This window comes from Ascaphus truei, chromosome 5, assembly GCF_040206685.1.
Source record: "Ascaphus truei isolate aAscTru1 chromosome 5, aAscTru1.hap1, whole genome shotgun sequence".
NCBI classification, from domain to species: domain Eukaryota; kingdom Metazoa; phylum Chordata; class Amphibia; order Anura; family Ascaphidae; genus Ascaphus; species Ascaphus truei.
In genome coordinates this window covers 277,813,330-277,840,207 of record NC_134487.1, presented here as the reverse complement: position 1 = coordinate 277,840,207, position 26,878 = coordinate 277,813,330, and the positions used below count along the sequence as shown (strand labels likewise).

Below are 26,878 nucleotides of genomic sequence, written 5' to 3'. Positions count from 1 at the left end.
TCAATCTGCACTCATGCCATGTGTGGGAGGACACGGGGGCGGAGTCAAAACCCCTGCGGAGAGACTGCATTCTCCTTGAAGCCTGGTAAACCAGAGAGATCATGGCCGCCCCCCTCCATGAGGTGCAGAGAGTTCAGCAGTTCAGTGGAGATCCCACGGACAGGGGTATGTCTTCACAGCAGCCCCCCTCCCCCCTGTCAAATCTCTGTGTGAGCTGCACGTGCAGAAGGAGATCTCTGTGTGTGTGTGTGTGTTTGTTTGTGTGTTTGTGTGTGTGTGTGTGTGTGTGTGTGTCTGTGTGTGTTTGTCTGTGTGTGTGTGTGTGTGTGTGTGTGTCTGAGTGTGTGTGTGTGTGTGTGTGTGTGTGTGTGTGTGTGTCTGAGTGTCTGAGTGTCTGAGTGTGTGTGTGTGTGTGTGTGTGTGTCTGAGTGTGTGTGTATGTGTGTGTGTGTGTGTGCCTGAGAGAGAGAGAGAGTGTCAGGGAGAGGGAGAGAGAGAGAGTGCCTGTATCCCTGTGCCCCTGTCCCTGTGCCCCTGTGCCCCTGTCCCTGTCCCCCTGTCCCTGTGCTGCTGTCCCTGTGCCCCTGTCCCTGTGCCTCTGTCCCTCTGTCTCTGTCCCTGTCCCTCTGTCTCTGTCCCTCTGTCTCTGTCCCTGTGCCTTTGTCCCTCTGTCCCTCTGTCCCCCTGTCCCTCTGTGCCTGTGTCCGTGTCCCTGTGTTCCTGTCCCTGTGTCCCTGTGCCTGTGTCCCTGTCCCTGTGTCCCCCTGTCCCTGTGTCCCCCTGTCCCTGTGTCCGTGTCCCTCTGTCCCTGTCTCCCTGTCTCCCTCTGTCCCTGTGCCTGTGTGCCTGTGTCCCTCTGTCCCTGTGTCTGTGTCCCTGTGTGCCTGTGTCCCTGTGTGCCTGTGTCCCTGCGCCTGTGTCCCTGCCCCTGTGTCCCTGTCCCCTGTGTCCCTGTGTCCCTGTCCCCTGTGTCCCTGTCCCCTGTGTCCCTGTCCCCGTGTCCCTGTCCCCCGTGTCCCTGTCCCCCGTGTCCCTGTCCCCCGTGTCCCTGTCCCCTGTGTCCCTGTCCCCTGTGTCCCTGTCCCCTGTGTCCCTGTCCCCTGTGTCCCTGTGCCTGTGTCCCTGTGTCCCTGCCCCTGTGTCCCTGCCCCTGTGTCCCTGCCCGTGTCCCTGCCCCTGTGTCCCTGCCCCTCTGTCCCTGTGCCTCTGTCCCTGTGCCCCTTTGCCTCTGTCCCTGTGCCCCTTTGCCTCTGTCCCTGTGCCCCTGTGCCCCTTTGCCCCTGTGCCTCTGCCACTGTGCCACTGTGTCCCTGTGCCTCTGCCCCTGTGTCCCTGTGTGCCTCTGCCCCTGTGTCCCTGTCCCCCTGTCCCCCTGTCCCTGTGCTGCTGTCCCTGTGCTGCTGTCCCTGTGCTGCTGTCCCTGTGCTGCTGTCCCTGTGCCCCTGTCCCTCTGTCCCTGTCCCTCTGTCCCTGTCCCTCTGTCCCTCTGTCCCTCTGTCCCTGTGCCTTTGTCCCTCTGTCCCTCTGTCCCTCTGTGCCCCTGTGCCTGTGTCCGTGTCCCTGTGTCCCTGTCCCTGAGTCCCTGTCCCTGTGTCCCTGTCCCTGTGTCCCCCTGTCCCTGTGTCCGTGTCCCTGTGTCCCTGTGTCCCTGTGCCCCTGTGTCCCTGTGTCCCTGTGTCCCTGTGTCCCTGTCTCCCTGTCTCCCTCTGTCCCTGTGCCTGTGTGCCTGTGTCCCTCTGTCCCTGTGTCTGTGTCCCTGTGTGCCTGTGTCCCTGCGCCTGTGTCCCTGCCCCTGTGTCCCTGCCCCTGTGTCCCTGCCCCTGTGTCCCTGCCCCTGTGTCCCTGCCCCTGTGTCCCTGTCCCTGTCCCTGTGTCCCTGTCCCCTGTCCCCCTGTCCCCTGTGCCCCTGTCCCCTGTGCCCCTGTCCCTGTGCCCCTGTGCCTGTGCCTCTGTGTCCCTGTCCCCTGTGTCCCTGTCCCCTGTGTCCCTGTCCCCTGTGTCCCTGTCCCCTGTGTCCCTGTCCCCTGTGTCCCTGTCCCCTGTGTCCCTGCCCCTGTGTCCCTGCCCCTGTGTCCCTGCCCCTGTGTCCCTGCGCCTCTGTGCCTCTGTCCCTGTGTCCCTGCGCCTCTGTGCCTCTGTCCCTGTGCCCCTTTGCCCCTTTGCCTCTGTCCCTGTGCCCCTTTGCCTCTGTCCCTGTGCCCTTGTGTCACTGTGCCACTGTGTCCCTGTGCCTCTGCCCCTGTGTCCCTGTGTGCCTCTGCCCCTGTGTCCCTGTCCCTGTGTCCCTGTGCCCCTGTGCCCCTGTGCCCCTGTGCCCCTGTGCCCCTGTGCCCCTGTGTCCCTGTCTCCCTGTGTCCCTGTGCCTGTGTCACTGTGCCACTGTGTCCCTGCCACTGTGTCCCTGTGCCTCTGCCCCTGTGCCTGTGTCACTCTGCCACTGTGTCCCTGTGCCTCTGCCACTGTGTCCCTGTGCCTCTGCCCCTGTGTCCCTGTGTGCCTCTGCCCCTGTGTCCCTGTGCCTGTGTCCCTGTCCCTGTCCCCCTGTCCCCCTGTCCCCCTGTCCCCCTGTCCCCCTGTCCCCCTGTCCCCGTGTCCCCGTGTCCCCGTGTCCCCGTGTCCCCGTGTCCCCGTGTCCCTGTGCCCCTGTGTCCGTGCCCCTGTGTCCGTGTCCCTGTGCCCCTGTGTCCCTGTGTCCCTGTCCCCTGTGCCTCTCTCTCCCTCTCTCTTTCTCTCTCTCTCTCTCTCCCTCTCTCTCCCTCTCCCTCTCTCTCCCTCTCTCTCCCTCTCTCTCCCTCTCTCTCCCTCTCTCTCTGCCTCTCTCTCTCTGCGCCTCTCTCTCTCTCTCTGCGCCTCTCTCTCTCTCTGCGCCTCTCTCTCTCTCTGCGCCTCTCTCTGCGCCTCTCTCTGCGCCTCTCTCTGCGCCTCTCTCTGCGCCTCTCTCTGCGCCTCTCTCTGCGCCTCTCTCTGCGCCTCTCTCTCTGCCTCTCTCTCTGCCTCTCTCTCTCTCTCTCTGCCTCTCTCTCTCTCTGCGCCTCTCTCTCTGCCTCTCTCTCTCTCTGCGCCTCTCTCTGCGCCTCTCTCTGCGCCTCTCACTGCCTCTCTCTCTCTGCGCCTCTCTCTCTGCGCCTCTCTCTCTGCGCCTCTCTCTCTGCGCCTCTCTCTCTGCGCCTCTCTCTCTGCCTCTCTGTCTCTCGTTTTTATCTTAACTGCCCTATACCTACACCGAAATAACCTATTCTGCTTTCTTCCGGATCTGACTCAAGTTTCACGCGGGGGACATCGGAAGACAGGTAGGAAACACCTCCCCTGCAGTATAGTACCTTGAGGGACTGCGGATCAGGTAAGATTCCAGGCGGGATTGCTGCTTTGGAAATCAAGAGGGGCATCCTGACACTGGTTAATGGGTTCAGAAGTCATTCACATCTGGCTTTTTTAGTTTTTATTTTCCCTGTTCTACATTTTTTAGTTTTTATTTTCGTTTTGTGAGGTACACACACACACATACACACACACATACACACACACACACACACACACACACACACACACACACACACACACACACACACACACACACACACACACACACACACAACTTTTCGAAATAAACCTACGTTTCTATGAAAATGTAAGTTTGTTTTTTTTTGCGGCCCACCTAGACTTAAACCTTGTTTATTTGGCCCTTGTTAGCATTTGAGTTTGACATGCTTGGTCTACACGGTATCTGGAGAAGGCTGTCTCTATGTGGGGTGATGCAACCCGAATTGGACACTATTCGTATAGAGCAGGGGAGCACAAACTTTTTATGCTGCGCCCCCCTGCCTGGCCTCCCCCGGTCTCGCACCCACTCTCCTGCATGGTATCAGCATCAAATGACGCTCCGGGTCACGTGACATCAGGTTACGTGACCCGCAGCGTCATTTGACGCCGGTGACATCACATCACATGACATCACGTTGCCATGGAGACGCGTCTGAATCCCTGTAAGTTTTAGTGTTGCAGAGGCCTCATGCGATCCCCCGACATTAATTTAAATGCCTTGGTTAGGAGCGCAGGACCTCTGCAACCATCCAGACAAATCTTCCGCCCCCCCCCCCCCGTTTGCGCACCGCTTGTATAGAGTAGACAATGTATCCTTAAGAGGTAGCTAGATACATGCTAGTTAGAGGTCTCGACGGGCTCACAGAAGGTTAGACTCCCACAGGTATATCCACAAGCCAGAGGTGTACTCAGTACTGTACATAAGTGAACAAGCCTGAGAGTCAGAGAAACCAAGGCTGGTGCGGTAACCTAACCTTGTAATTGTGGTCCTAGGGGTGTGGAGTTGCACGGTGGTCTTATTGTGTATTGCCCTAGTCAAGGCACAGGGGGACCCCAGAGTACCTGCTAGACGTGATCCCTATGTGTATTGGGGAGGGAGAGGGGTATTACCCTAATATGTCACGTATTAGGCATGCATAGTATAACCAATGGTGAGTGGGGACCAGGGAAGTCAGGAAGCCCTCAATTAAGGCTGACCTGATTAGCGGCAACCGGAGACCAATATAGGGAGTATCAAACCAGATTCCCCCTTCACTCCACGGCCCCGCCATAACTGCACTGCATGTGGAATTATACAGCACCGTGGTAGTTGTGGTTCTCAAGTGGAGGCAGCACCAGGGTGATTACCGCAGACTACAGCTGGACGTCTCTATGTACAGACGTACGTACCAGCACCGTGGTAGTGACGGTTCGTGGGGGAGCGCTCGTGTGCAGGAATACGCCCCATTATAGCAGGACACCAGTGTACCATTGAGCCTACTAGATATGAGTTTCTAAAAAAAACCTCCCCCTTCCACAGCCGCACTACAACTGTTTATATACGAGTTAGTAATTAATACAGCACCAAGGTAATAACGGTTCTCGAGCGGAGGCAGGAGCAGAAGTGTTTACCACGGTACAGCTATACCCTATTTCATGGGTGTGCAAACTGGGGGGCGGGAGATTTTTCTGGGGTTGAGCGGGCGGTTGCAGAGGTCCCGCGCTCTTCCACAAGTCATTTAAATTAAATGCCGGGGGATCGCGTGAGGCATCTGCAACAATAAAACTTACCGGGATTCAGACGCTGTGACGCGTCTCCATGGCAATGGATCACGTGACTTGACGTCACATGACCCCGGAGCATCATTTGCCGCAGCTGCAAGGTAGGAGGGGGGGCACGAGCTCTGGGGCAGGCCAGACAGGGGGGGGCGCAGCCTTAAAAGTTTGCGCTCCCCTGCCCTATTATTTGTGTGTGGGTCCAAAAGTGCATGCTATTTGGGAACTTTACGGACACTCTGCCTCCACCCAGATGCAGTTGTTATCAGTCCTTCTGTTTCTACAATTAACCCCTCTCCCCTAGTGCACCTACCACACTCTTCCTATATAGGAGTGCTGGTATCCCCCCTTTGGTTTTAGTCCTTTTAATTGTGGCCACACGTATAAACATATAGAAACAGTAAAACAAAAATGTCAGCACCCCAGGGACGTTTCAGGCCCCTACACAGCCTCTCATCACACTTCCCTGATGAAACGTCGCTTAATGTGTGGTATGTTCATTTCCTGAATAAAGGTAACGTGTTGCATCACCAAGCCATGTGTGCTGTTTGATATAGATCCGGGTGCAGCTACGAATTGTTGTGAGTGATACATTTGCTCTAGGACTGAGTGCTGCCTTTTTTTTTACTGTTTGTAAAACAATGCTATCGAAATCAAAGGAGGCTCAGTGAATACTCATTAAAAATGGCATTGAGTTGAATAAATAAAAAAATGCAGAAAGTATTATCTAATACTAAAGAACTGATTTATTTAATAAAACACACGTTGGATTTCTCCTTGAAGGGCTGTTTCCATGATCAACACTGATTTACCGCAATCATTTCACTATTAACATGCACCCATGGCAGTGTATCTGTTCATAAAATGTGAGTGCTCCTCCGTCCTGCTGTACAAAGTATTGTAGAATAAGGCCTCAGACTCTAGATAGGTTACCGCAATGTATAATGGGTAAAGCATGTTTTTGTGAATTGTGTATGAAGGAATGTACTTTATTTCCCTTTCACCTACTTTCAGAGCCTGCTATTCTCAGAACCTGCTATAACTAGTTTCTTCTTATCTCACCATAATACTTTTTCTACTGGTTCCTGTTTATCAGTGGCGAAGCCCACCTAACTGTGACACTACAAAACACTGAAATCTTCTGCCTGTGTGCAGAGAGCTTTTGCAGAGGAACAGCTTAGGATGCTGTTCTCACTCTCTCTCATGTAGCTACTCTAAATAAAATAGGCCCTGAAACACTGTTCTCCTTAAACAAGGGTGATGCCTTGTATCGAGTATAACCTCAGTATCAAGTTCAACGCTGAGCACCAGCCCATATTGTTAGCCCCCACCACATTAGAATAAAATACTGTAATGATTAGGTGGTATCTCATCATGTCTTTATTTATATGGTATTGTCAGCTAATGTGAAGTTACTTCTAGAACCTGATTGTGTTGTCTGAGACATGGCAGCCACTTACAAACTGAACAGATCAATCATTTATAAGCGGACACGCTGGCAAGATATTCTGTTAGCAGGTAGAATAAGCACAGTACTGTACAGAGTCACAATAAATAGAAAGATATAACAGCAGTTTAGGGATGAAAGGTAAGAGGTCACTCAAATACCCGATTTCCAATTAGACACTTAAGGAGCACAGGTAGACGAATGAGCACAGACCAATATATTTTTTTAAGGGGGAAAAATACTTAAAATTCTTTCATATAAAAAACCATATATACTGTACTGTTTGCATCAGGTTTATGCAATATCTGAGCCGTCATGGTGATTTACCCATTGGTAATTGATCACCGGAGTGCCTTATTGCATTGAAAATGAAGTTACATGCCCTGATACGGATGAACTTCATACTGTCCTGATGCTCCCGTATCCATGAGAACTTCACGGGCATGTAAGTGTATGGTGACAAGAGGACAAACATGCACCACGACATAATGGGAGCTCTTATGTAATTAAGACCATCTGACACTCCCTGGCCACGTCCTCCCCTCTTTCAGCAGGTGGTGGCCAGTGACTGGTGAATGGGAGGCTGGAAGCAGCGCACATGTTCCACCGTCGAGCTGTCGCTCTCCACCGACTTCATGTATTTGTTAAGGACGGCGAAAATCTCGTTATTTAGGATCTGGTACTTCCGGATTCGGTCAGCCATTTTCTTTAGAGGCTGGGGATATGGGGGTGACATAATAGACTGTTAGGGAAACACAGACCCCTGTACTATGACTCACAATTTTACTCCCCCTAACCATTTGATTGCCAGAGGACCTACTCTCTACATTTAGTTGCTGGCCCCTCGGGAGCTCTAGGGTTTAAAGCAGCAACCCACACTGTTTAACGTTTTTTTCATTTAATGATTGACTCTCTTCAATTCATATATACAATCAATATGGGTGACCAAAGGTGTTGCCTCTTGCTAGCCAACAGGAAGCTGCCCTGTGGCCATCTTGAAAGGGGAGGTTGGCCTCTTCAATCAAAAATGAATCTCTTCTGAGTCGGATACACTAGGACAGGGGTGGCCAACTCCAATCCTCAACGGTCACCAACATTTCAGGTTTTAAGGATATCCCTGCTTCAGTACAGGTGGCTCAATCAGTGGCTCTGTCGAAGACCGAGACACTGATTGAGCCACCGATGCTGAAGCAGGGATATCCTTAAAACCTGACCTGTGAGTGTCCCTTGGGGACTGGAGTTGGCCACCCCTGCACTAGGTTTCCTGATCTTGATAGATAATAAACCAAAGGGGTCTGTGCTTCTAGTACGTGCCACCAATGCTTATGGAGCAATATGTAAACCTGCACATTTTCCCTCTTGATGTAGCCCTGAGACACGCCTTTTTATGGCTCATGTTGATATTTTTTCCATTATTGCTCTGATGCATCACTCTGGAGATAACTGCTGGTAAATTCATGGGCTTTAAATGGCTACTATTTTCTACCATAGGAGAGACAGCATGTGTGATTATGAGCCATATTTACTAAGCGGTGGTATTCCATAAGATGCCTTTCTGCCCCATAAGCTGTCTTGTGGATTAGCACCACTTAATAAACATGGGATGTTGTATATTCTTTACGAGAGCTTTAGTCCCCAAACAAGGACAGCAAATAAATGGTAACACGGTTGCTGGGAAAATTGTCTTTTTTCCTTCTCTTCCCCCAACAATTGGGCAGTGCCACACATGTAAATGGCCTGAATAGCTTATGCGTGCAGTGCAGAGTCTCACCACATTCTTTATTATCTCATCCTTCCCATCCTGCCGTTGAACCTTCAGAAGGTGGTAACAGAAATCAAAGAGATCGAAACGCCGCTGCTGTCCGAGGAGCACGATGATTGCACAACCTGCCCAATTCAATCCGTCTCCGAAACACTGCCTGCAGTGGGAGGCACGGGCGGAGGGCAGAGGAAGAGGTGGGGGAAGAGAGATGGTACATAGGGCAAGAGATCCAGAAAATGAGGCAGGAAAGAGACAGAAAGGACGAGTGGAAAAAGAGACAGACGAAACAGAAGGAGGAAAAGATGAGGGCAGCAGGGATAGAGATTTGGAGAGATAAGAAACAGAGGCAGAAGAAATGGTACAGAGGCAGCAAGGAGGAGGAAAAGGGCAGGGGGACAATATTAGGAAAGTAGGGACCGAGGGAAATACATATAGAAAAAACATCAGAAAGAAGAATGATGATGTAAATGTAAAGGGACACAGAGGAGGAGAAATACAACCCTGATATATGAATTGCAGCAAATTGTGAGCCATCACAACCATTTTGTATGTTTTGGTTAACACATTAACATATGTTTTAATCGCTTTTCCAATTCAGGCCGAAGTAGAAATGTTATGTAAGCTCTGAATGCCAAAGAGTTTGCCATACAGAATGTTTTGGTCAGGGCTTAAAAAGGTGCTCAAGCAACACTACAAGAAAGAAGGCACCAATTTGTGTTGTATGATATAACTGTATTTGAAATGTATTTTTTTTTTAGGAGAACCTGTATCAATAGTTCCTGTAAAACTACTGGAGGATTTCACAACAAAATATAAATGTTAAAATAAAGGCACCTACATATCTTAGTAGAGGCAGTGAGACTGGAGATATAAGGACAGATTACTTGATGTATCATTGTAATATGGCAAGTAACACAGCAGAGGATGAATTGTTCCTTGACCATGCTGGTCTGCTGCAGATTTTGATGCGATAACAAATGATAACCTTATTTTCATACAGTAGTGAGCCTTTTACTGGTGAGTTGTGTGTTTGCAAACTGTAGGGACAGATATCCTGGCTCCAGACATCATGCACAGTCACTCACTCTGCTGTGAACTCGTTGGTTCCCACTGGTATACAGTACACAAACTGCATAGCGCTCCAGAGCCGGTGGAGTTCCACACACTCATCCACGTGCATCACGCCGTTAGTGGGTGGCGGCCCGCGCCAGATGGGGTCCTGCAGGTAGCTGCGAATCCGAGTCAGGATGACTTCGAACATAGAAAGTCCACAGCACAGCCGCTCCTTGGTCAGGAGGTCCCCCTCCCGAGCGATGGCGATTTGCTGGGAGGAAACACATTCATGAGTATACGCTACACTTGTTCACTGCATTAGATTTGCAACAGAGTCATCGTTCCATAATGAGTGGTCGCTGACCATAAAAATATCTCAATCTGATTAACTGCTCACCCCTTAAACTTTTCAATCTATGGGGTTGATGACGCCAAACCTTCTTAAAGAGTTTGTTATGGTTAACTTCTTAACCTCTCTCCAAACCATTAGACTAGTTGTCCTTTAATCACTCACTGTCTGTATGGTTGGTTACTCTTTGAACTTTTCCATAGCTAGTGGGGTTTACCCATTAACCTTGCCTCCAGTCTGCAGAACTTGTTAAACCTTAACCTTTCCCCCAAAATGTGATGCCAGCACCTCTCTCCTTGAGCTCTACAAAAGAATCTCTAGGACGCTCAGCGCGGTCAGCACAATGAATGCAAATCTGTCCGGTCATGTTCACGCGGCATGCGGCATACGCTCGCGGGCGCTTGGTGCTTGCCGAGACAGATTCATTTGTGTTTCAGGTGCGCTGAAGGGTCACATGACCTCCTCAACCAATCAGCACCAGTCACTGCTCAGCCACGGCTCCCCTGCTTGCCGGACAGCCAGCGCTCATGCTTGGAGAGTTGGTGACGTCACAACTCTCAAGCATGAGCGCGGTCAGCAGCACAGAGGACGCATCCAGGGAGGCTCCTCAATATGCCTTCACTGCCCGTCCACCAAGCCAGCATGGAAGAGGTTGCCAGCATGAGGACAAGAGCCGCTTTACAGCTCCTCCCCTTGGAGTACTATGTGCTGCTAGGCTGCTTTTGTCATTTCTACAAAGGAATCTCTGGAAAATAACACCTGAGTCGCCACAAAGGCGTGAGCCTAAGGCTAAGGCCCCGCTCCCTCAGTCAGCGCTCCCGCACTGCAGACAGGCGGGGCGCTGACAGACACAGACCGCGATATGCGGTCTGTAGGGAGCGGGAGCCGGAGCGGGAGGTGGGCGGGAGTGGGAGGCTTGAGCGGGATGGGGGGGGCGTGGCTTGAGCGGAGGGACCCGCTACTATCCCCCCCCCCTCCCTCCACGGGCTCGGGCTGGAGCTGCTGATGGTTTTTAATCAAAAGCAACACACACACACGCGCGCAGGCACTCAGGCACACACATACACAAACACAGATAGGCACTCAGACACACACACAGACAAGCACTCACGCTGCTTTCTCTCCACACTCCTCCCCGCTCCCCAAAGCCTCTCCTCCTCCCGAAGCCTCCCCTCCTCATTGGCTCACAGCCACACCACGTGACGCGTCGTAGCGGGTCCCAGCCCTAAGGGCAGCCCAAGAGTGTCGCTGTTTGCTGCTGTTTGGTAATATTGCAGCTGGTATATTACATGCTGAAACTCAGCAGCCCTCTCATCCCTTGTACCCAATGTTTACTTACACTGCCTATAGAATGTAAGTTCCTTGAGGCAGGGCCCCTTCTAACACCACATAGTAGGCATATCCTGCCTCTTGTAACACAATTTCAATCCTGTCTGTAAATGTTACTTATGCCCATAATCATATCTCTAACTGTCCATTAAATATCTGTAGACTGAATGTGTATAACCTTAGTTCATTTACTGTAACAAGGTATTATTCTGATGTTTCCCATCTCTCTTGTGTAACTAAATAATTGTATTTAATTGTAGTTCTCAAACTGACTGTAAAGTATTGCAATGCTCCCTTAAATGGAGGCCTATATTTACTTAACAAATAAATGATGATGATGATAATGAAGGGATTACTATTTTACCTCTACCTTAGTTTATGGGACTAGTAATACCTTTTTAATTGACATTATTATTTGACACAATCTAGGTTACTGTTGTAGCCCATAACATTATCCTCAGACTGCAGGATTTGTAATCTGATAACTACTTTTCACTTTGGTCGAATCATTAACTCTGCAGTATCTCTTAAGTCTAGGCTACTAGACCCCTATACTTTTCCCCTTGTGTGTAGGAACAGTAAAATCCTGCAGGAATCTCTCACCCCCTAGGTCTACAAATCATAGACTATTTAGATTTTCTTGTAGGCCCAGAAAGAACTGAACCTGTCATTCAGACTATGGGACTAATATTCCCTTATATTATTTCCCTGTCTATGGTACCAATAGCTCCTAAACCTCATCTATCCTATCAAACCAGAAACATGATCCTTAGACTGCGGTATCAGCAATCGTTTGTTGGTCTTCCAGATAATGAGACGTGTAACTATTGCAATGTCTACTTTATGTGGCTACTGGCCTCTAACATCCATTGAACCAGTAACCACTTCAAATATAGCCCATTACCGAGTAATCCAATGGCTTGAACCTTCTTACCTGTGGCGTTCCAAGCCTCTCAATTAGTGGGACAAGGTGCAGTGGGGCGTACTTAGCTTCTAGTCGCTTCATCCTCACCTCCAGACGTTCGCCCTCTAAAAGACCAAATGGAACAGGGTCAAGTCAAGATGTACAGGTAACTGTTGCATTGTGGTATAAAGAGTAACAGGAATAATGGCTCCCACTCAACCTTAATACCATCACTTGCCTTTGATGAAGACTCGGGGTAAGATGTTCTGGAAAGGAGCTGCATGAAGAAGGTCACACACCTCCTCCTGAGACTGGGAGAGAAAAGGAGGGAGCACAGAGAGAAGAAAGGTTTATAGAACGAGAGGGGAGAGGACACAGAGAGAGTAAGAGGAGAGAGGAAACAGAGGGTGGGGGTGAAAGGAAAGAGAGAGGGAACACACAAGTTAACATAGCAGAGTTACAGGGCACAGTGTGGAATACAGTAAGAGAAAAGAAAATAGATTAGAAGGGAGAAGTGAATGGAAGACCGAGAAAGGTAATAGGAAAGTGGTGGAGAGGGAAGAAGTGTTAAAAAGGAGGCAAAGAAAGGGCAAGCAGGGTAGAGAAAGAAAGATAAATCCAAATGATAAAAGGAGAGAGGGAGGTGGGAGAGAGAAAGAGAGAAAGACATTAGGAAAATGAGAGAGGGGAGGAGAAAGCAAAGACACGAGAAAAACATTGTGTAAAGTAATATCACTGTGCACACACATTGTGTAAAGTAATATTACTGTGCACACACATGATGTAAAGTAATGTCACTGTGCACACACATTGTGTAAAGTAATGTCACTGTGCATAAAAACAACAAAGAAAGGTAGCGCTAACCAACAAAGTGTAATGTGGTATATAATATATAATACCCTGTGTGGAAATAATTAAACCCACAAAGGGGGCTGCCTAGGATACAAAAACTGACCCCCTGGTCAGAACTATAGCATGGAAAGAGAGGAGTATCCAGAGGCGCCTAAAACAACTAATATATACAAAAAAGGATATATGAAAACCAAGCCTGTTGGCTGATGGAAGGTTGCTCCTCACGGTGTGCTTTAAAGAAAAGAGAAAGCACAACACATAGCGTAATACCGTAGAATTAGGACAAACAACACTTAAGACAACATATAATCAGCTGAAGACTAAACAGGTGAAATTACACAATAAAACAATTTAATAACAATTAATAATATTCCATATTATACATAAACATGTAATAATAGGACAAATAAAATTGATTGAAGTGCTCCGCAGCACCGATGGTGACAGTAGTAGTGCCTACTCACCAGATGGAATAGGTAAGCAGGCAGTGGATAATTTACAGAGTATCCCCTCTCGTTTCTGTAAGCTGGTTCCTGCTGGCTGGCGTCTCCATCCACGCGTGTGTGTTGGGCTACACGCAGGATCTCCCGCACCACGCTGGGAAGGACGCCGAGTTGGTTTAGAACGGCAACAGCTGATTCGGCTCGCCGTCGGTTACAGCAGGCTAGATGATTGGAATCCAATACAGATTCGACAATGCGTGGGGGAAATCACCAAGGGTCAAGCTGCAGAGTACAGGAATCGCCACCCTACGCGTTTCGGAAGCTCTCTGCTTTCTTCCTCAGGGGTATGTGAAGTAAAAGAGTCCCATAAAGTCCCTTATATACAGAGTCTTTGATTATAGGAATTAATTTCACCTGCAGTCTAATGCACATGCGCAGTAGCTGATGAAGTAGTTCTTGGGCACAATTGTGCTTTCTAGCACATGCGCAATGAAATATTCGAGATGATAATATAAAGTGCTGCTGCAAATCTACGAAATCTGCTAATATATGACACAAACAACTAAAACATGACAGACATACTATAAACAACAAAGAAACCTTTATAACTATATAAATACATATTTATAAACACAATACATACATTTAATTAAATCCTAATGAATATTCAAATTAATATACATATAATATTGATACTAAAAACATAATAATTGTGAACTATAGTGAGTTATTATACATATCAAATATAAGTGTATATATTACATTAAAGTGAATTCAAAAGACATACAAATATGTTATACACTTAGTTGTATTATTCACTATTAGTTTTAACTCAGTTGAGGAGGAACCTAATGCTAAAGGCTAGAATCAAATGGACAATGGTATCAATAATATACAAACTGAAATTACAATTGTAGTTCTATCCCACCAAAAAGGCTTTTAAATCGAATTCAACATTTAAGCCCATTGGGGAGAGAGTGCGTAATTCATATATCCAATAGGATTCTCTTCTCCCCAATAGGCTCAAAGTATTGCCTCCTCTACAGTGCGGTGTAATGCATTCTATAGCCACGCATTTTAGGCCTTTAGGGTCTTGATTGTGCACCCGAAGAAAATGATTGGACACATTGTGTGTAACTAAACCAATTTTGATATTGTATATGTGTTCATACAAACGTCTTTTTATAGCTCTAGTGGTCATACCCACATACTGCAGACCACATGGACATTCAAGTAAATAAATAACAAAAGAACTGTTTCATGTAATATGTTGCTTTATTTAGTGCTATATTTGCATGCCGTACTTTATTTGAAACAAATGTACGGCATGCAAATATAGCACTAAAAAATCTGAATTTACTTCCAATAAAACTCAAAAATCGTATAAAATAAAGCAACATATTACATGCAACAGTTCTTTTGTTATTTATTTACTTGAATGTCCATGTGGTCTGCAGTATGTGGGTATGACCACTAGAGCTATAAAAAGACGTTTGCATGAACACATATACAATATCAAAATTGGTTTAGTTACACACAATGTGTCCAATCATTTTCTTCGGGTGCACAATCAAGACCCTAAAGGCCTAAAATGCGTGGCTATAGAATGCATTACACCGCACTGTAGAGGAGGCAATACTTTGAGCCTATTGGGGAGAAGAGAATCCTATTGGATATATGAATTACGCACTCTCTCCCCAATGGGCTTAAATGTTGAATTCGATTTAAAAGCCTTTTTGGTGGGATAGAACTACAATTGTAATTTCAGTTTGTATATTATTGATACCATTGTCCATTTGATTCTAGCCTTTAGCATTAGGTTCCTCCTCAACTGAGTTAAAACTAATAGTGAATAATACAACTAAGTGTATAACATATTTGTATGTCTTTTGAATTCACTTTAATGTAATATATACACTTATATTTGATATGTATAATAACTCACTATAGTTCACAATTATTATGTTTTTAGTATCAATATTATATGTATATTAATTTGAATATTCATTAGGATTTAATTAAATGTATGTATTGTGTTTATAAATATGTATTTATATAGTTATAAAGGTTTCTTTGTTGTTTATAGTATATGTCTGTCATGTTTTAGTTGTTTGTGTCATATATCAGCAGATTTCGTAGATTTGCAGCAGCACTTTATATTATCATCTCGAATATTTCATTGCGCATGTGCTAGAAAGCACAATTGTGCCCAAGAACTACTTCATCAGCTACTGCGCATGTGCATTAGACTGCAGGTGAAATTAATTCCTATAATCAAAGACTCTGTATATAAGGGACTTTATGGGACTCTTTTACTTCACATACCCCTGAGGAAGAAAGCAGAGAGCTTCCGAAACGCGTAGGGTGGCGATTCCTGTACTCTGCAGCTTGACCCTTGGTGATTTCCCCCACGCATTGTCGAATCTGTATTGGATTCCAATCATCTAGCCTGCTGTAACCGACGGCGAGCCGTATCAGCTGTTGCCGTTCTAAACCAACTCGGCGTCCTTCCCAGCGTGCTGCGGGAGATCCTGCGTGTAGCCCAACACACACGCGTGGATGGAGACGCCAGCCAGCAGGAACCAGCTTACAGAAACGAGAGGGGATACTCTCTAAATTATCCACTGCCTGCTTACCTATTCCATCTGATGAGTAGGCACTACTACTGTCACCATCGGTGCTGCGGAGCACTTCAATCAATTTTATTTGTCCTATTATTACATGTTTATGTATAATATGGAATATTATTAATTGTTATTAAATTGTTTTATTGTGTAATTTCACCTGTTTAGTCTTCAGCTGATTATATGTTGTCTTAAGTGTTGTTTGTCCTAATTCTACGGTATTACGCTATGTGTTGTGCTTTCTCTTTTCTTTAAAGCACACCGTGAGGAGCAACCTTCCATCAGCCAACAGGCTTGGTTTTCATATATCCTTTTTTGTATATATTAGTTGTTTTAGGCGCCTCTGGATACTCCTCTCTTTCAATGTCACTGTGCACACACATTGTGTAAAATAATGTCACTGTGCACACACATTGTGTAAAGTAATGTCACTGTGCACACACATTGTGTAAAGTAATATCACTGTGCACACACATTGTGTCAAGTAATGTCACTGTGCACACACATTGTGTAAAGTGATGTCACTGTGCACAAACATTGTGTAAAGTAATGTCACTGTGCACACACATTGTGTAAAGTAATGTCACTGTGCACACACATTGTGTAAAGTAATGTCACTGTGCACACACATTGTGTAAAGTAATGTCACTGTGCACACACATTGTGTAATGTCACTGTGCACACACATTGTGTAATGTCCCTGTGCACACACATTGTGTAATGTCACTTTGCACACACATTGTGTAAAGTAATATCACTGTGCACACACATTGTGTAATGTCACTGTGCACACACATTGTGTAAAGTAATATCACTGTGCACACACATTGTGTAATGTCACTGTGCACACACATTGTGTAAAGTAATATCACTGTGCACACACATTGTGGAGCAATATCCCCACACAGACCCTTAATTCCACAAATCAAGGGTTGAGTCAGAGAGCTAAATTCTATATATTTCAAAGCAGTCGTTCTTGCCCAAAAATCCACATCCAAGTATTCAGAGTATATATAAAGTAACACAGAATGTATAAATACAAACCCCAGGTGATTCTTACCAGTGCCTGTTCTATAAGGAGGCAGAAGAGCACCGCGTTCCCCACCTCACGCAGGCTCTGAAACACGTCCGTCTTTAGCTCAGCATACTCTATAATGTCCTTCAACTGGTGATGAAAGAACTCAAGGATGCCTGGCAGGGGATAGAGAGGTGAATGAGAGATTATACGTGTTAGAAAAAGGTGGAGAAAGGAACAGGTGAGATGGGGCAGAAGAGTCAAAGACAAAGTAAAGACAGACGTTCGAGAAACGTGAATAGAAAATTTGAGAGTAATAAAGCGAGAAGAAAGAAGATAATGAATCCTAAAGAGAGACTCAAAAATGCTTGTTAACTCTTTTAAAAGAACTGAGAAACCTCTATTATGGAGTTATTAATTACTGTAAAGGAATTGGGGTTAATATAGGGTCTGCAGAGAGGGAACAGCTGGAATTATATAGAGATATTCTATCCTTATAACAGCAGCATGTTCATTTTCATGGTGACAGTTGTAACATCCCACTCACTTTCTTTCCAATCAATGCACTAAAAAAAATGAACAGAAAAACGTGGAGGAACTGAGAGCTTGATTTAAATATTTTTTAATTCAAGTATGTTTTTTTAATTGTACAATCTCCTATTCCCAAGGTTTGCATCTGAGTGCTTTAGTGGTCGGACACATTGAACTGGTGATAGAGGAATGGAATAAGAGCAAGGAATATAGGAAAATGTTTATTCAGAAGGCTATGAAGCTGCTTCTCCATGTCTGGTGAGCTCTATTTAAATGAATGCTGTTTAGAGGATTCCCTGACATGCAGCTTTACGGCATATTGAACAGAACGGGCCAGAGAGAGAGAGAGAGAGGCAAAGAGAAAAAGCAGGGCGGCATTTCACAAACCTTCCTCCCCTTTCACTCGTATGTATTACACTCCAGCTTACCTGGAGACCCGTATTCGTGCCGTGGCAACCGACAAATTTTGGGCATGACCTCGATAAGGGTCTTCACATATTGCAGTATAGTTCCCTGCAGCTGAGAGAGAAGAGAAACTCAAAGAGTTCACAGACACCACCATTTACCGTGCACCCCAAAACTGGAACAACCTACCGGAAACTCACATCCACCACCAGTTTAAGTTCTTTCAAAACTAAGGCTGTCTCACATTTGAATCTGGTCTGTAACTGTTACATAAGCCTATAATATACATCTCCTCTAACTGTGCATGCAATGTATTGTATATAATGTATACCCTGTTCATTTATGTAACTATTTGTAACCATGTATTATTTGTCATATTAACTATGCCCAGGACATACGTGAAAACGAGAGGTAACTCTCAATGTATTACTTCCTGGTAAAACATTTTATAACTAAATAAATAAAATAAAATTAGGGAATGCTATAGTCTCATCATGCCACTCACACTATGTCCTTTTCACTGGATGTGTCAGTGACACCCTCATGGAGCCACTCACACTCACTCACTTGATTGAGTAGATAAGTACATAATTGATCCACACACTCATTTAATCGATCCCAAATAGTCTGTCTCACACACCATAATACAGTATACAATGTAACTCATTTCTAAACCATACACTCAGCATCATTCCCTCGCCGTCACTCACTCACAGTGCCTCTCTTACACTCAGTGTCACCCAAAATAGTAGTATTGCTCAGTCACACTCCATCTCACATGTCACTCACTCACATGCACTGTCAAGAACTCCCTCGCTCAAACACCATGGCAGACCCCATTCACCTACCACCCTGCTCTCACCAGACTCTTGACGATTTTCAGCAGCTCCTCCATCACCACAGCAATACCCTGATACCCCAGCAGGCGACAGATGGTCTTGAAGTGGGGTGGGCCCACAAAGTTCCGGTATGAACTGTATATGTGGCTGTAGGCAATATTCAGAGGCTGCAGGACCAGGAAACCAACAAGAAGGTGCATTATAAAGCGGAAGATAATGTTTGGATTACCGCTTCCTTACTTTCATACATAATGCTCTTCTCCATGTAATGTACACGTATTTTAAAATGTATGCTTCTACTGCCTTGCCCTGTGTACATGGGCGGAGCTATATGAAAAGAGATAACAATTTGAATTTTGTGGCTGTGATGTTGCCCCTCGCCCATTTATCTTAAAACACCCACCTGCTCCTCCTCTGTCTCTCTTTGACGCTTTCCTCCACCCAATACACTCTCTCATGCCCACTTACCTTTGACCCATACAGGTAATATGGCTGCACATTTGCAGGTTTGTCCCTCTGCGGCTCCTGTGTGAAGGGGATCGCTGTACGGACGAACCTGGCAGAGTAACAGGAGTCAGGGTATCGGTGTACTCAGTGTGACTGTGTGAACGCATGCACAGATCAAGCGCCTACGCTATTTTTTTCTGATTGTGTCAAATGTAAGAACGTTATATGTCACATTCTGCACGGATTTGTTAGTCTTGGAGGTTTATGCTAGCCAAGGTCTGGGAGTTTTTTTTTTTTTTTACAAGAGAAATATAATGACCTAAGACTCAGAATTCAATGTATTCCATGATGTATAACGTGAGCATCCTGTAACTCATCCAAAGCAGGAAAGATTAAAAAGACCTTGTTTGTTACAAAATGAAATTCCAATATAAGCCTCAAAAACCTATTTCCATTTTTGAACATCTTTGTTTAGAACTGTCCTGTCGATCATGTACACAACGCTCTTAATCAACGACAAACTACAATGATATGGCCTTCAGAGGGCTTTGCTTTCGCTCCATTATACCAGGTGATGCATAACGATGTCACTTCACTGCAAGGTCTTCTGTTTATGCTCAGGGACACATCTGTTTGCTCATATTCACATGGTCCTGATTCTCTTATTCATTCACCTGGTTCTGACTACCATTCATTCAGATTTCTCACCCACGGAGAAGCAGTGAGTAGAGATACTGACTCTGTAAAATAACGACACAGAGTTTGAAGCAGGGGAACCTGGTTCACTTTCCAGTGTCGGCTCCTTGTGATCTTGGGCAAGTCACTTTATCTCCCTGTGCCTCAGGCACCAAAATCATAGATTGTAAGCTCATCTGGGCAGGGACTGTGTCTGTAACAATCCTGTGTGCTGCGCCCCACGCACAAGCACTATATGAAATAAAATTGTTATTATTATAATTATTCATTCATACAATGCAGACTCTAAGCCATTAATTACATAATGTATTCATTTAATCACTCATTCATTAAATAATGTATTCCTCAGCTTGTTGCAAGTTCCTATCTATTAATTCAACCGAGGTTAAAGCAGCAGTCCAAGCTGCTGTTTTTTTTTTTTTAACATTTTTAATTTTTTCCCTATAATATGTGCATCAATACTATCCACAAAATGATAAGTAATTAGCTAAGTTGCCAATCGATCCGTTCTCCTGTGATTGATCATCGAAGATTCGGCTCGGAGGTTCACTAAATGGCTGGCAGTGCAGCAGAAGAGGACCAAAGATGCAAAGTTCTTTGGGGAAGATCATGTGCACTGCTAGAGAGAGGGCAGGGCTCAAAAAGGGGTGTGACAGAGCCTGTTTCAGAAGAAGAAGGGGATGTGACTTTGTAAATGGTTACTATAGAAACAAAAAATGCTTGTTACATTATAATACATTAAAAATGTCATTCAGAGTTGTTGTTTTTTTTTTTTTTAAATGCTACAAGTATTTTCTCATAGTACAGAACTCATTTATTTAAAAAAAAAAACACACATGTAGGATATTGCTTGGTCTGCAGCTTTAACCACATTCATTCAGCCCATGCACTAGGATTGCTGCTTACATGCAGCCTACATATAATGAATGAGTGAATCTGCAGCAGGTGAATTGATGAATAAGCCTCCACAGGGTGCATGAGAGCCTGCAGTGGGTGAACACACCAATGAGACACAGAACAAAGTCAAATAAATAAAAGGGAGCTTGATTGGTATGAATAAAATTATTCACGGCTCAATAGTTAAACAAGTTAAAAGTCAAACAAGTGAATGACGACAACGGTGAATAAGGAAAATGAATTAAAGAGAGACTGAATGAGTAAATAAATCGAATTTTGCCCAACTGGTCCGTTGTTACTGATGAGATCTTCTTTCTCATAACACGGAAGGACGTGTGATATGACGACAATACTACATTCTAACGATAAGTGGTTACTGTAGGAGCAATGTACAAGCAGCCTGTTGGCTATATATGTGTTAAGTATAGTGTATACTCTGTACTAGACGGTTGGCCAACTCCAGTCCTCAAGGGCCACCAACAGGTCAGATTTTCAGGATATCCCTGCTTCTGCACGGGTGGCTCATTCTGACTGAGCCACCTGTGCTGAAGCATAGATATTCTGGAAACCTGACCTGTTGGTGGCCCTTGAGGACTGGAGTTGGCCACCCCTGGTGTAGCAGCATTAAAACATATAGTACTGTGCCTTATGTTTGTATGCGGTGGCTAATATAGGGTGCACAATGCATGATTTGGTTAGCAGAAGACAAGACTGAACAATTATCCTAATGTGCACACTATCTGTCCTGGTGTTCAGTGGCACAGGGCTCGCAGCATGTACATGGTGGCACCCACCGGTTGGTTGAGCCGTTATAGCAGTAGTTGGGCAGGAAATCGAAGTTGAGCTCCCAGAAGACGTGCAACGTGTTCCTTCCATATGGAGCTGACACGTTGTGATTGGCCTCTCGGAACATGGCGTCAAAACTGTCCAGAGTCAGGTGCTTGGAGAGCAGCCTGTGAGTAAGGCGGTTTATATCAAGCAGCCACTCCAGCTCCTGAGAGAGTGAGAAGGGAGTGCGCGTCACAGAGGAGCAAACACACGCCGTTTGGAGTGGTTTCAGAGTTTGTATGTGTGTATTCCTGTATGTGCGTGTGTATATATCTGCCCTTGCAGGGCCGGCTTGATGGCGGTGCTATCGGGGGTAACTGCACCGAGCCCCACGGTTACAGAGGCCCACGCTCTTCTCCACAACAATTAAACTGATTGTCGGGGGAAGAGCACGGGGTCTCTTAGCGCTTTTACCTTCTGTTGAGCGATCTCTTGCTGTCAGTATCCTTCGTGGTGTTGCGTTGCCGTGAGGAGGTATACTGACAGCAAGAGATCGAGCAGGAGAAGGTAAGAGGCCCCGCACCACTGCCCTGCACCGAGCCCCACAATTTCCCTAGCCGGCCCTGTGTCCTTCCTTGTCTAGCTGTGCTGCTGCCGTTTTTTTGGCTGTTTCTATGTGTGTTCTACAGTTGGTTTCCTTATAAATCAAGGACATTGTTCCTTCTCTCTTTTATCTCCCTCTCTCCTATTTCAGTGTCTGGATGGGAGTAACGCCAAGACTTAAACAACATCGTGTTATTTGAAGATAACACAGCATTCTCCTAAAACAAGGTGACGTTAGCCCTACGCGAATGAGCTCAATTATGGCTGCTATTTTGGCATTTAATTACTTTAAAGCGTTTACTCAGGGAAAGTAACGACTGATACTGTTTTCGGAGTCATGTTATTTGCCGTGTTTTCATTGGCTCTCTGATAAGAACAAGGTGGGATAAGGACAAATAAAACCCTTGATTTGCAAACACTTCACCAATTAGAGGATATTAAGAAATTCCACTTGTAATTCATTTAAGAAAAAATGAAAACAGTCAAATCTCTGCTATTAGCACGGTTAGAATTGCTTAGGGAAGCCAGTGAGAAATGATTTACAAAAGGGTGTTTACTGGACAGCTAGGTGGGATTGCACCTCGAGTGGCTTATTCATCAAACTGATATTTCAGATGGGGGCAGTACCGCACGGAATCTCCAAATTAAGTCAGTGGGAGTTTCCATACAATAGCACCCCGATTGGCACTATCATAGTTTAATTAATAACGACCTTAATCTCATTCAGTTCTGCGGGAGTAGGTAATGCTGCGCATTGCTAGTCTCCCTCTCCTCCCCCCCCCCCATTGCTGAACAATATTGAACGTATGTTGTGTCCCATGAGACTATCTGGGACCACTCGCAAATACTTCTTCATACTGGAGCACCAACGCTGCTGGAGAGGACTTTCTCACCACAATTGAGGTCAGGTCCTCGCTCTCAAAGCGGCTGATCGCCTGATCTAGAGACTTGTACATTGCAGCTGAGATCCGCTGGGTGATGAGTCTGTTCAGGTCAATTGATCTGCCCAGCAACTGTGCGGATGGGGTGTGGGGGGGAGGGAGAGAGAAAAATAGGAATCAAATACAAAATAAGAATATGGGAGGGGGGGTGAATACAGGGAAAACAGATAGGAGGTAAGAGAAATACGCAGGTGGAAGGGAAGCAGTAAACACACATATATGGATGAAAGGAGGTGGACATTTCAAGAACGTGAGAGATAGGGAAGAGAGACACAAATAGAAGAGGGGGAAGCAAAAGAGAAGTTAGACAAAAGTTGTGAAAGAAAGGAAGGTAACAGGGGAGAATTAGATGAAGAGAGATGGGTGAAATAAGATAGGGATTAGGGGTTAGAGAGGGAAACAGAGAGGGGAAAGAACAAAATCTGTGAATGGAAGCAATGTCTGTGCTATTCTACTGCACACAATGAGAAATTATGCAGCACAAAGAGCTATATATATATATATATATATATATATATATATATATATATATATATATATATATATATATCAATATATATAGCATACCCAGTTAAAATCAACCCCACACTGATGAGACCCATTAAGGTCGAAACAGCTGTCTGTGGGTGGTTTTCTGGGTATGCACCTTAACCCTGGCTGTGCTCAAAGCTGTGACCATGCAGCAAGCTTAAGCCTATAGGGAACCATGTTAAAAATGGTTTTTGAGGCAAAAAGTGACACTGTGTGCTCATTTGCATGTCATTTCCCAGAATCCCTTGCTGCAGTGGAAGTGCTGTATGCTGGGTGGTAATGGGGAAAGGCAGGGTTGCAGACCTGCCTAAGACATGCAGATGAGCATACAGTTGTATTTGCATATATATATATATATATATATATATATATATATATATATATATATATATATATATATATATATATAGTTAAACAATACAAATCTGTGCACGTACCCAAAGCATCAATCCTACATGATTTGTTTAATAGCATTGGAACCGGAGAGGGGTGATTCTCTGTGCTGAACCGCACAATTTTTAACTCACAGACCCACCAGTTCCCGAGATACTTACAGGTTCAGTTACTAAATATCCTGGGGTCCCCCGGACCAATAGGATCAACTCCATTGTTCGTTGCTTCCTATTGGGACGGCCGTTTAAATGCCCTAGGAAAGCACCTGTAACTTAACCAGTAAGCATCTCAGTCAGGAGCAAGGGAATTCAGAGCGGTTCAGCTCCTGAGGACCCCTTGGTTCCAACTTCTAAAAAAATGTTCACTCTGGCGGGCTACTTTCTATGCTAATATATAAACCTGTGTCATTTAATATCTTCTGTCGTACTGAAAAATCTACAAAGGGTTATTGATAGTTCCTAAATATAAATGTCGCATTCATTGAGCAAGACGTGCAAATTACGGCACAAATGGCACATACGTAACAGGCACAAAAGCAGTAAACTTCTCGTTTATAGGACGTTTCTCCCACCTGTACATGCCGCTGTTTGAGAAGCGTCTCATAGCGATTGGACGGCGGGTACGGAATAATCACACCGTAATTCTTGCACTCAGCACGGAAACGTTTATCAAGCAAAACACTGACCAAGAGAGAAGTGAGACCCGGTTAAATCCAACACAGTTACCCTGGGCCTAATACTGCATGTGCTGTAACTCCTATAGCAGGATGACTGACTCCACACAAGAAAGCAGCAATCGTATCCACAATTCAATTACAGCGAAATTCATATTAGGGGCTTCTGTGGTCAATCTCTGGGAGCCTTTGTAATCCATCCCTGATTTTTGGGGCTCTGTATGTATAAGTAGAACATAGCACAGAGACACAGAAGGCAGAGTTCAAGAGAACGGGAACAGCAGTTTGATAATAAATATCTATTTTTGAGTAGAACACCGTGGATTTCTGTTTTAGGGAACTGTGCAGCACAATGATAGAAATCTGCCAATAAAGTTAATTTATTGACTAATACACAAAGGAACATTTCCACGAGGTCCTTTTAAGACACAACGTTTAGTGAGTATCCCAGAGACATCTCCTGATTTTGAACATGGTCCCTACTTGCATACTTGTTTTCTCTCTGCTGTTAGAGCTATATCAGTCTCAGTGCTAAATCTCTTTGGCACGTGTAAATGTAAGCTTGTTCATACCTGCCAGACATGGCCTTGTAATACGCGAAGATCTGATCAGATAACTTGTACACAAATTGGTCAAAGCACAGGTTCACCTGCGAAAAATAAATAAAAAATATGTGTATATGGGGAACCAACATATTTACAGGAAAGAAAAGAAGGAAGGGGAGAGCAGAAGATATAAAGTCCCATATTTATTAAGTGCTTCTATTTCCCCAGACACCTTCAGGCACAGGAAGACCTTAGGGTCTATACACTTGAAGGAGCGATACAGTGTTTCTGGCTGTGGAAGGTGTCTTATGGGATAACACAGTTACTACACTTAGTAAATACTAGCTGATATACCTGGCGTTGCCCGGGATTTAATTTTCCCGCTCCCCCTCTCTCTCTGCTCCCCCCCTTCACAGCTGCGTTCCCCCTCCCCCCCCCCCCACGTTCACATGTCCGATTCCCCCCCCCCCCCTTTCACAGCTCCAATTTCCCCCCCCCTGGTCACGGGCCATGACTTAGCAGTGACTGGGTGGGTGCGAGGCAGTGGGTGCGAGGCAGCTTGGGAGGCAGTGACTTTGGGTGGGAGGCAGTGACTGGGTTCTAAGGTCAATCCCACAATATCATCACAACCATGATTCAGTGAAGAACCCAGCATCAACCCCCATCCAGTGAAGAAACTAACCAAGTCGAAATAGAAGAAACAACAGTTCAAACCAAATACAACAGCAACCGTATCTTCCCTCCCATTGGCCACCAGAGCACGGCTGACCTGGTGGACACAATATGGCTGCCAGTTGCTGGTATCTTTGGAACTTGGGGGTCCTTGGAGGTCTGGGCATAAACTTTGAAGGACCCTCAGTTCAGGTAGTACACAAAAAAATCCCATCCCCCTAAAAAAAAAAAAAAAATCGAGCAGACTGATACTTTAAGGTACCAAGAGCCATTGTGCCAAATGTGAGTAACTGCAACACTCACCTCAGCTTCAATCTCATCGTAGAGAAACTGCTTCTTAAATTTGGTCAGAGCATAATATGCACTATCATTATACAGGTCCAAGGGATACAGCACATACCTGTGAGAGACAGGAGTAAAGCCTAAACATGGGAATCTCAGTCTTGCTACATGTTCTACTCCTTTTATATACGGTGTCTGCTTTCGCACATATTGAGATGGGGGTTTGCCTCGTGGTTAAGGCACGGCCCAGGAAACTTGTGACCTTGGTTTTGGAACATCAGGACTTATAGGCCACCTAGTGTGAATAATTTTATGATAATTATCTGTTATGTATATTGATGTATACTATACATTGTCATAAGTCACCCTAACTACAGCGTATACGCATATTTAAAGGTTTCATCACTAAAATGCCTAAGCATGCTTAAGTTGTGTCTTACTCCATCATGGAAGGTTCCTTGGTCTCTAGGATATGGTCAGTAAGGATCCAAGGCATTGACATCTCAATAGGGAACTGGATGCGTCGTCCCATGGTGAGCTCCAGGAAGAACTCACGGAACCACAGCTGGGAAAGATCACAGCACTGCTGCAGGGCCTCTGAGGGGTGAAAACACAAGTCAGGGAAACAGCGCTTTCAGAAAGGAGAATCCATTGCAATGTGGATATCTTTTACAGGAAAGGCAAATGAGCCCAGTATACAGGTCCAATCTTACACAGGTGCAGATTTAGCTGTTCTCCAATCCCATTTATAACCACTTTACTAGTGTTTACAGCCCACAGTGATAGGATGACAGAGGGGGA

At 45.5% G+C, this 26,878-nt stretch overlaps 1 protein-coding gene across 2 annotated transcripts in view; it reads right to left on the bottom strand.

The window, feature by feature from the left end:
* Positions 1-6,433: 6,433 nt before the first annotated feature.
* CYFIP2 (cytoplasmic FMR1 interacting protein 2) overlaps positions 6,434-26,878 on the bottom strand; it is a 55,901-nt gene continuing 35,456 nt past the window's right edge. For both annotated transcript variants that reach the window (XM_075602187.1, XM_075602189.1), the window contains exons 17-31: positions 26,518-26,674; positions 26,099-26,195; positions 25,151-25,227; positions 24,477-24,585; positions 22,934-23,053; positions 21,464-21,663; positions 19,098-19,185; positions 18,653-18,796; positions 17,814-17,904; positions 16,900-17,030; positions 12,159-12,231; positions 11,951-12,045; positions 9,371-9,609; positions 8,295-8,442; positions 6,434-7,238 (exon numbers count right to left, since the gene is read on the bottom strand). In XM_075602187.1, coding sequence (XP_075458302.1) covers positions 7,071-7,238; positions 8,295-8,442; positions 9,371-9,609; positions 11,951-12,045; positions 12,159-12,231; positions 16,900-17,030; positions 17,814-17,904; positions 18,653-18,796; positions 19,098-19,185; positions 21,464-21,663; positions 22,934-23,053; positions 24,477-24,585; positions 25,151-25,227; positions 26,099-26,195; positions 26,518-26,674 — 1,937 coding nt within the window. In that variant the 3' untranslated portion in view covers positions 6,434-7,070. The remainder of the gene's footprint in view (positions 7,239-8,294; positions 8,443-9,370; positions 9,610-11,950; positions 12,046-12,158; positions 12,232-16,899; positions 17,031-17,813; positions 17,905-18,652; positions 18,797-19,097; positions 19,186-21,463; positions 21,664-22,933; positions 23,054-24,476; positions 24,586-25,150; positions 25,228-26,098; positions 26,196-26,517; positions 26,675-26,878) is intronic.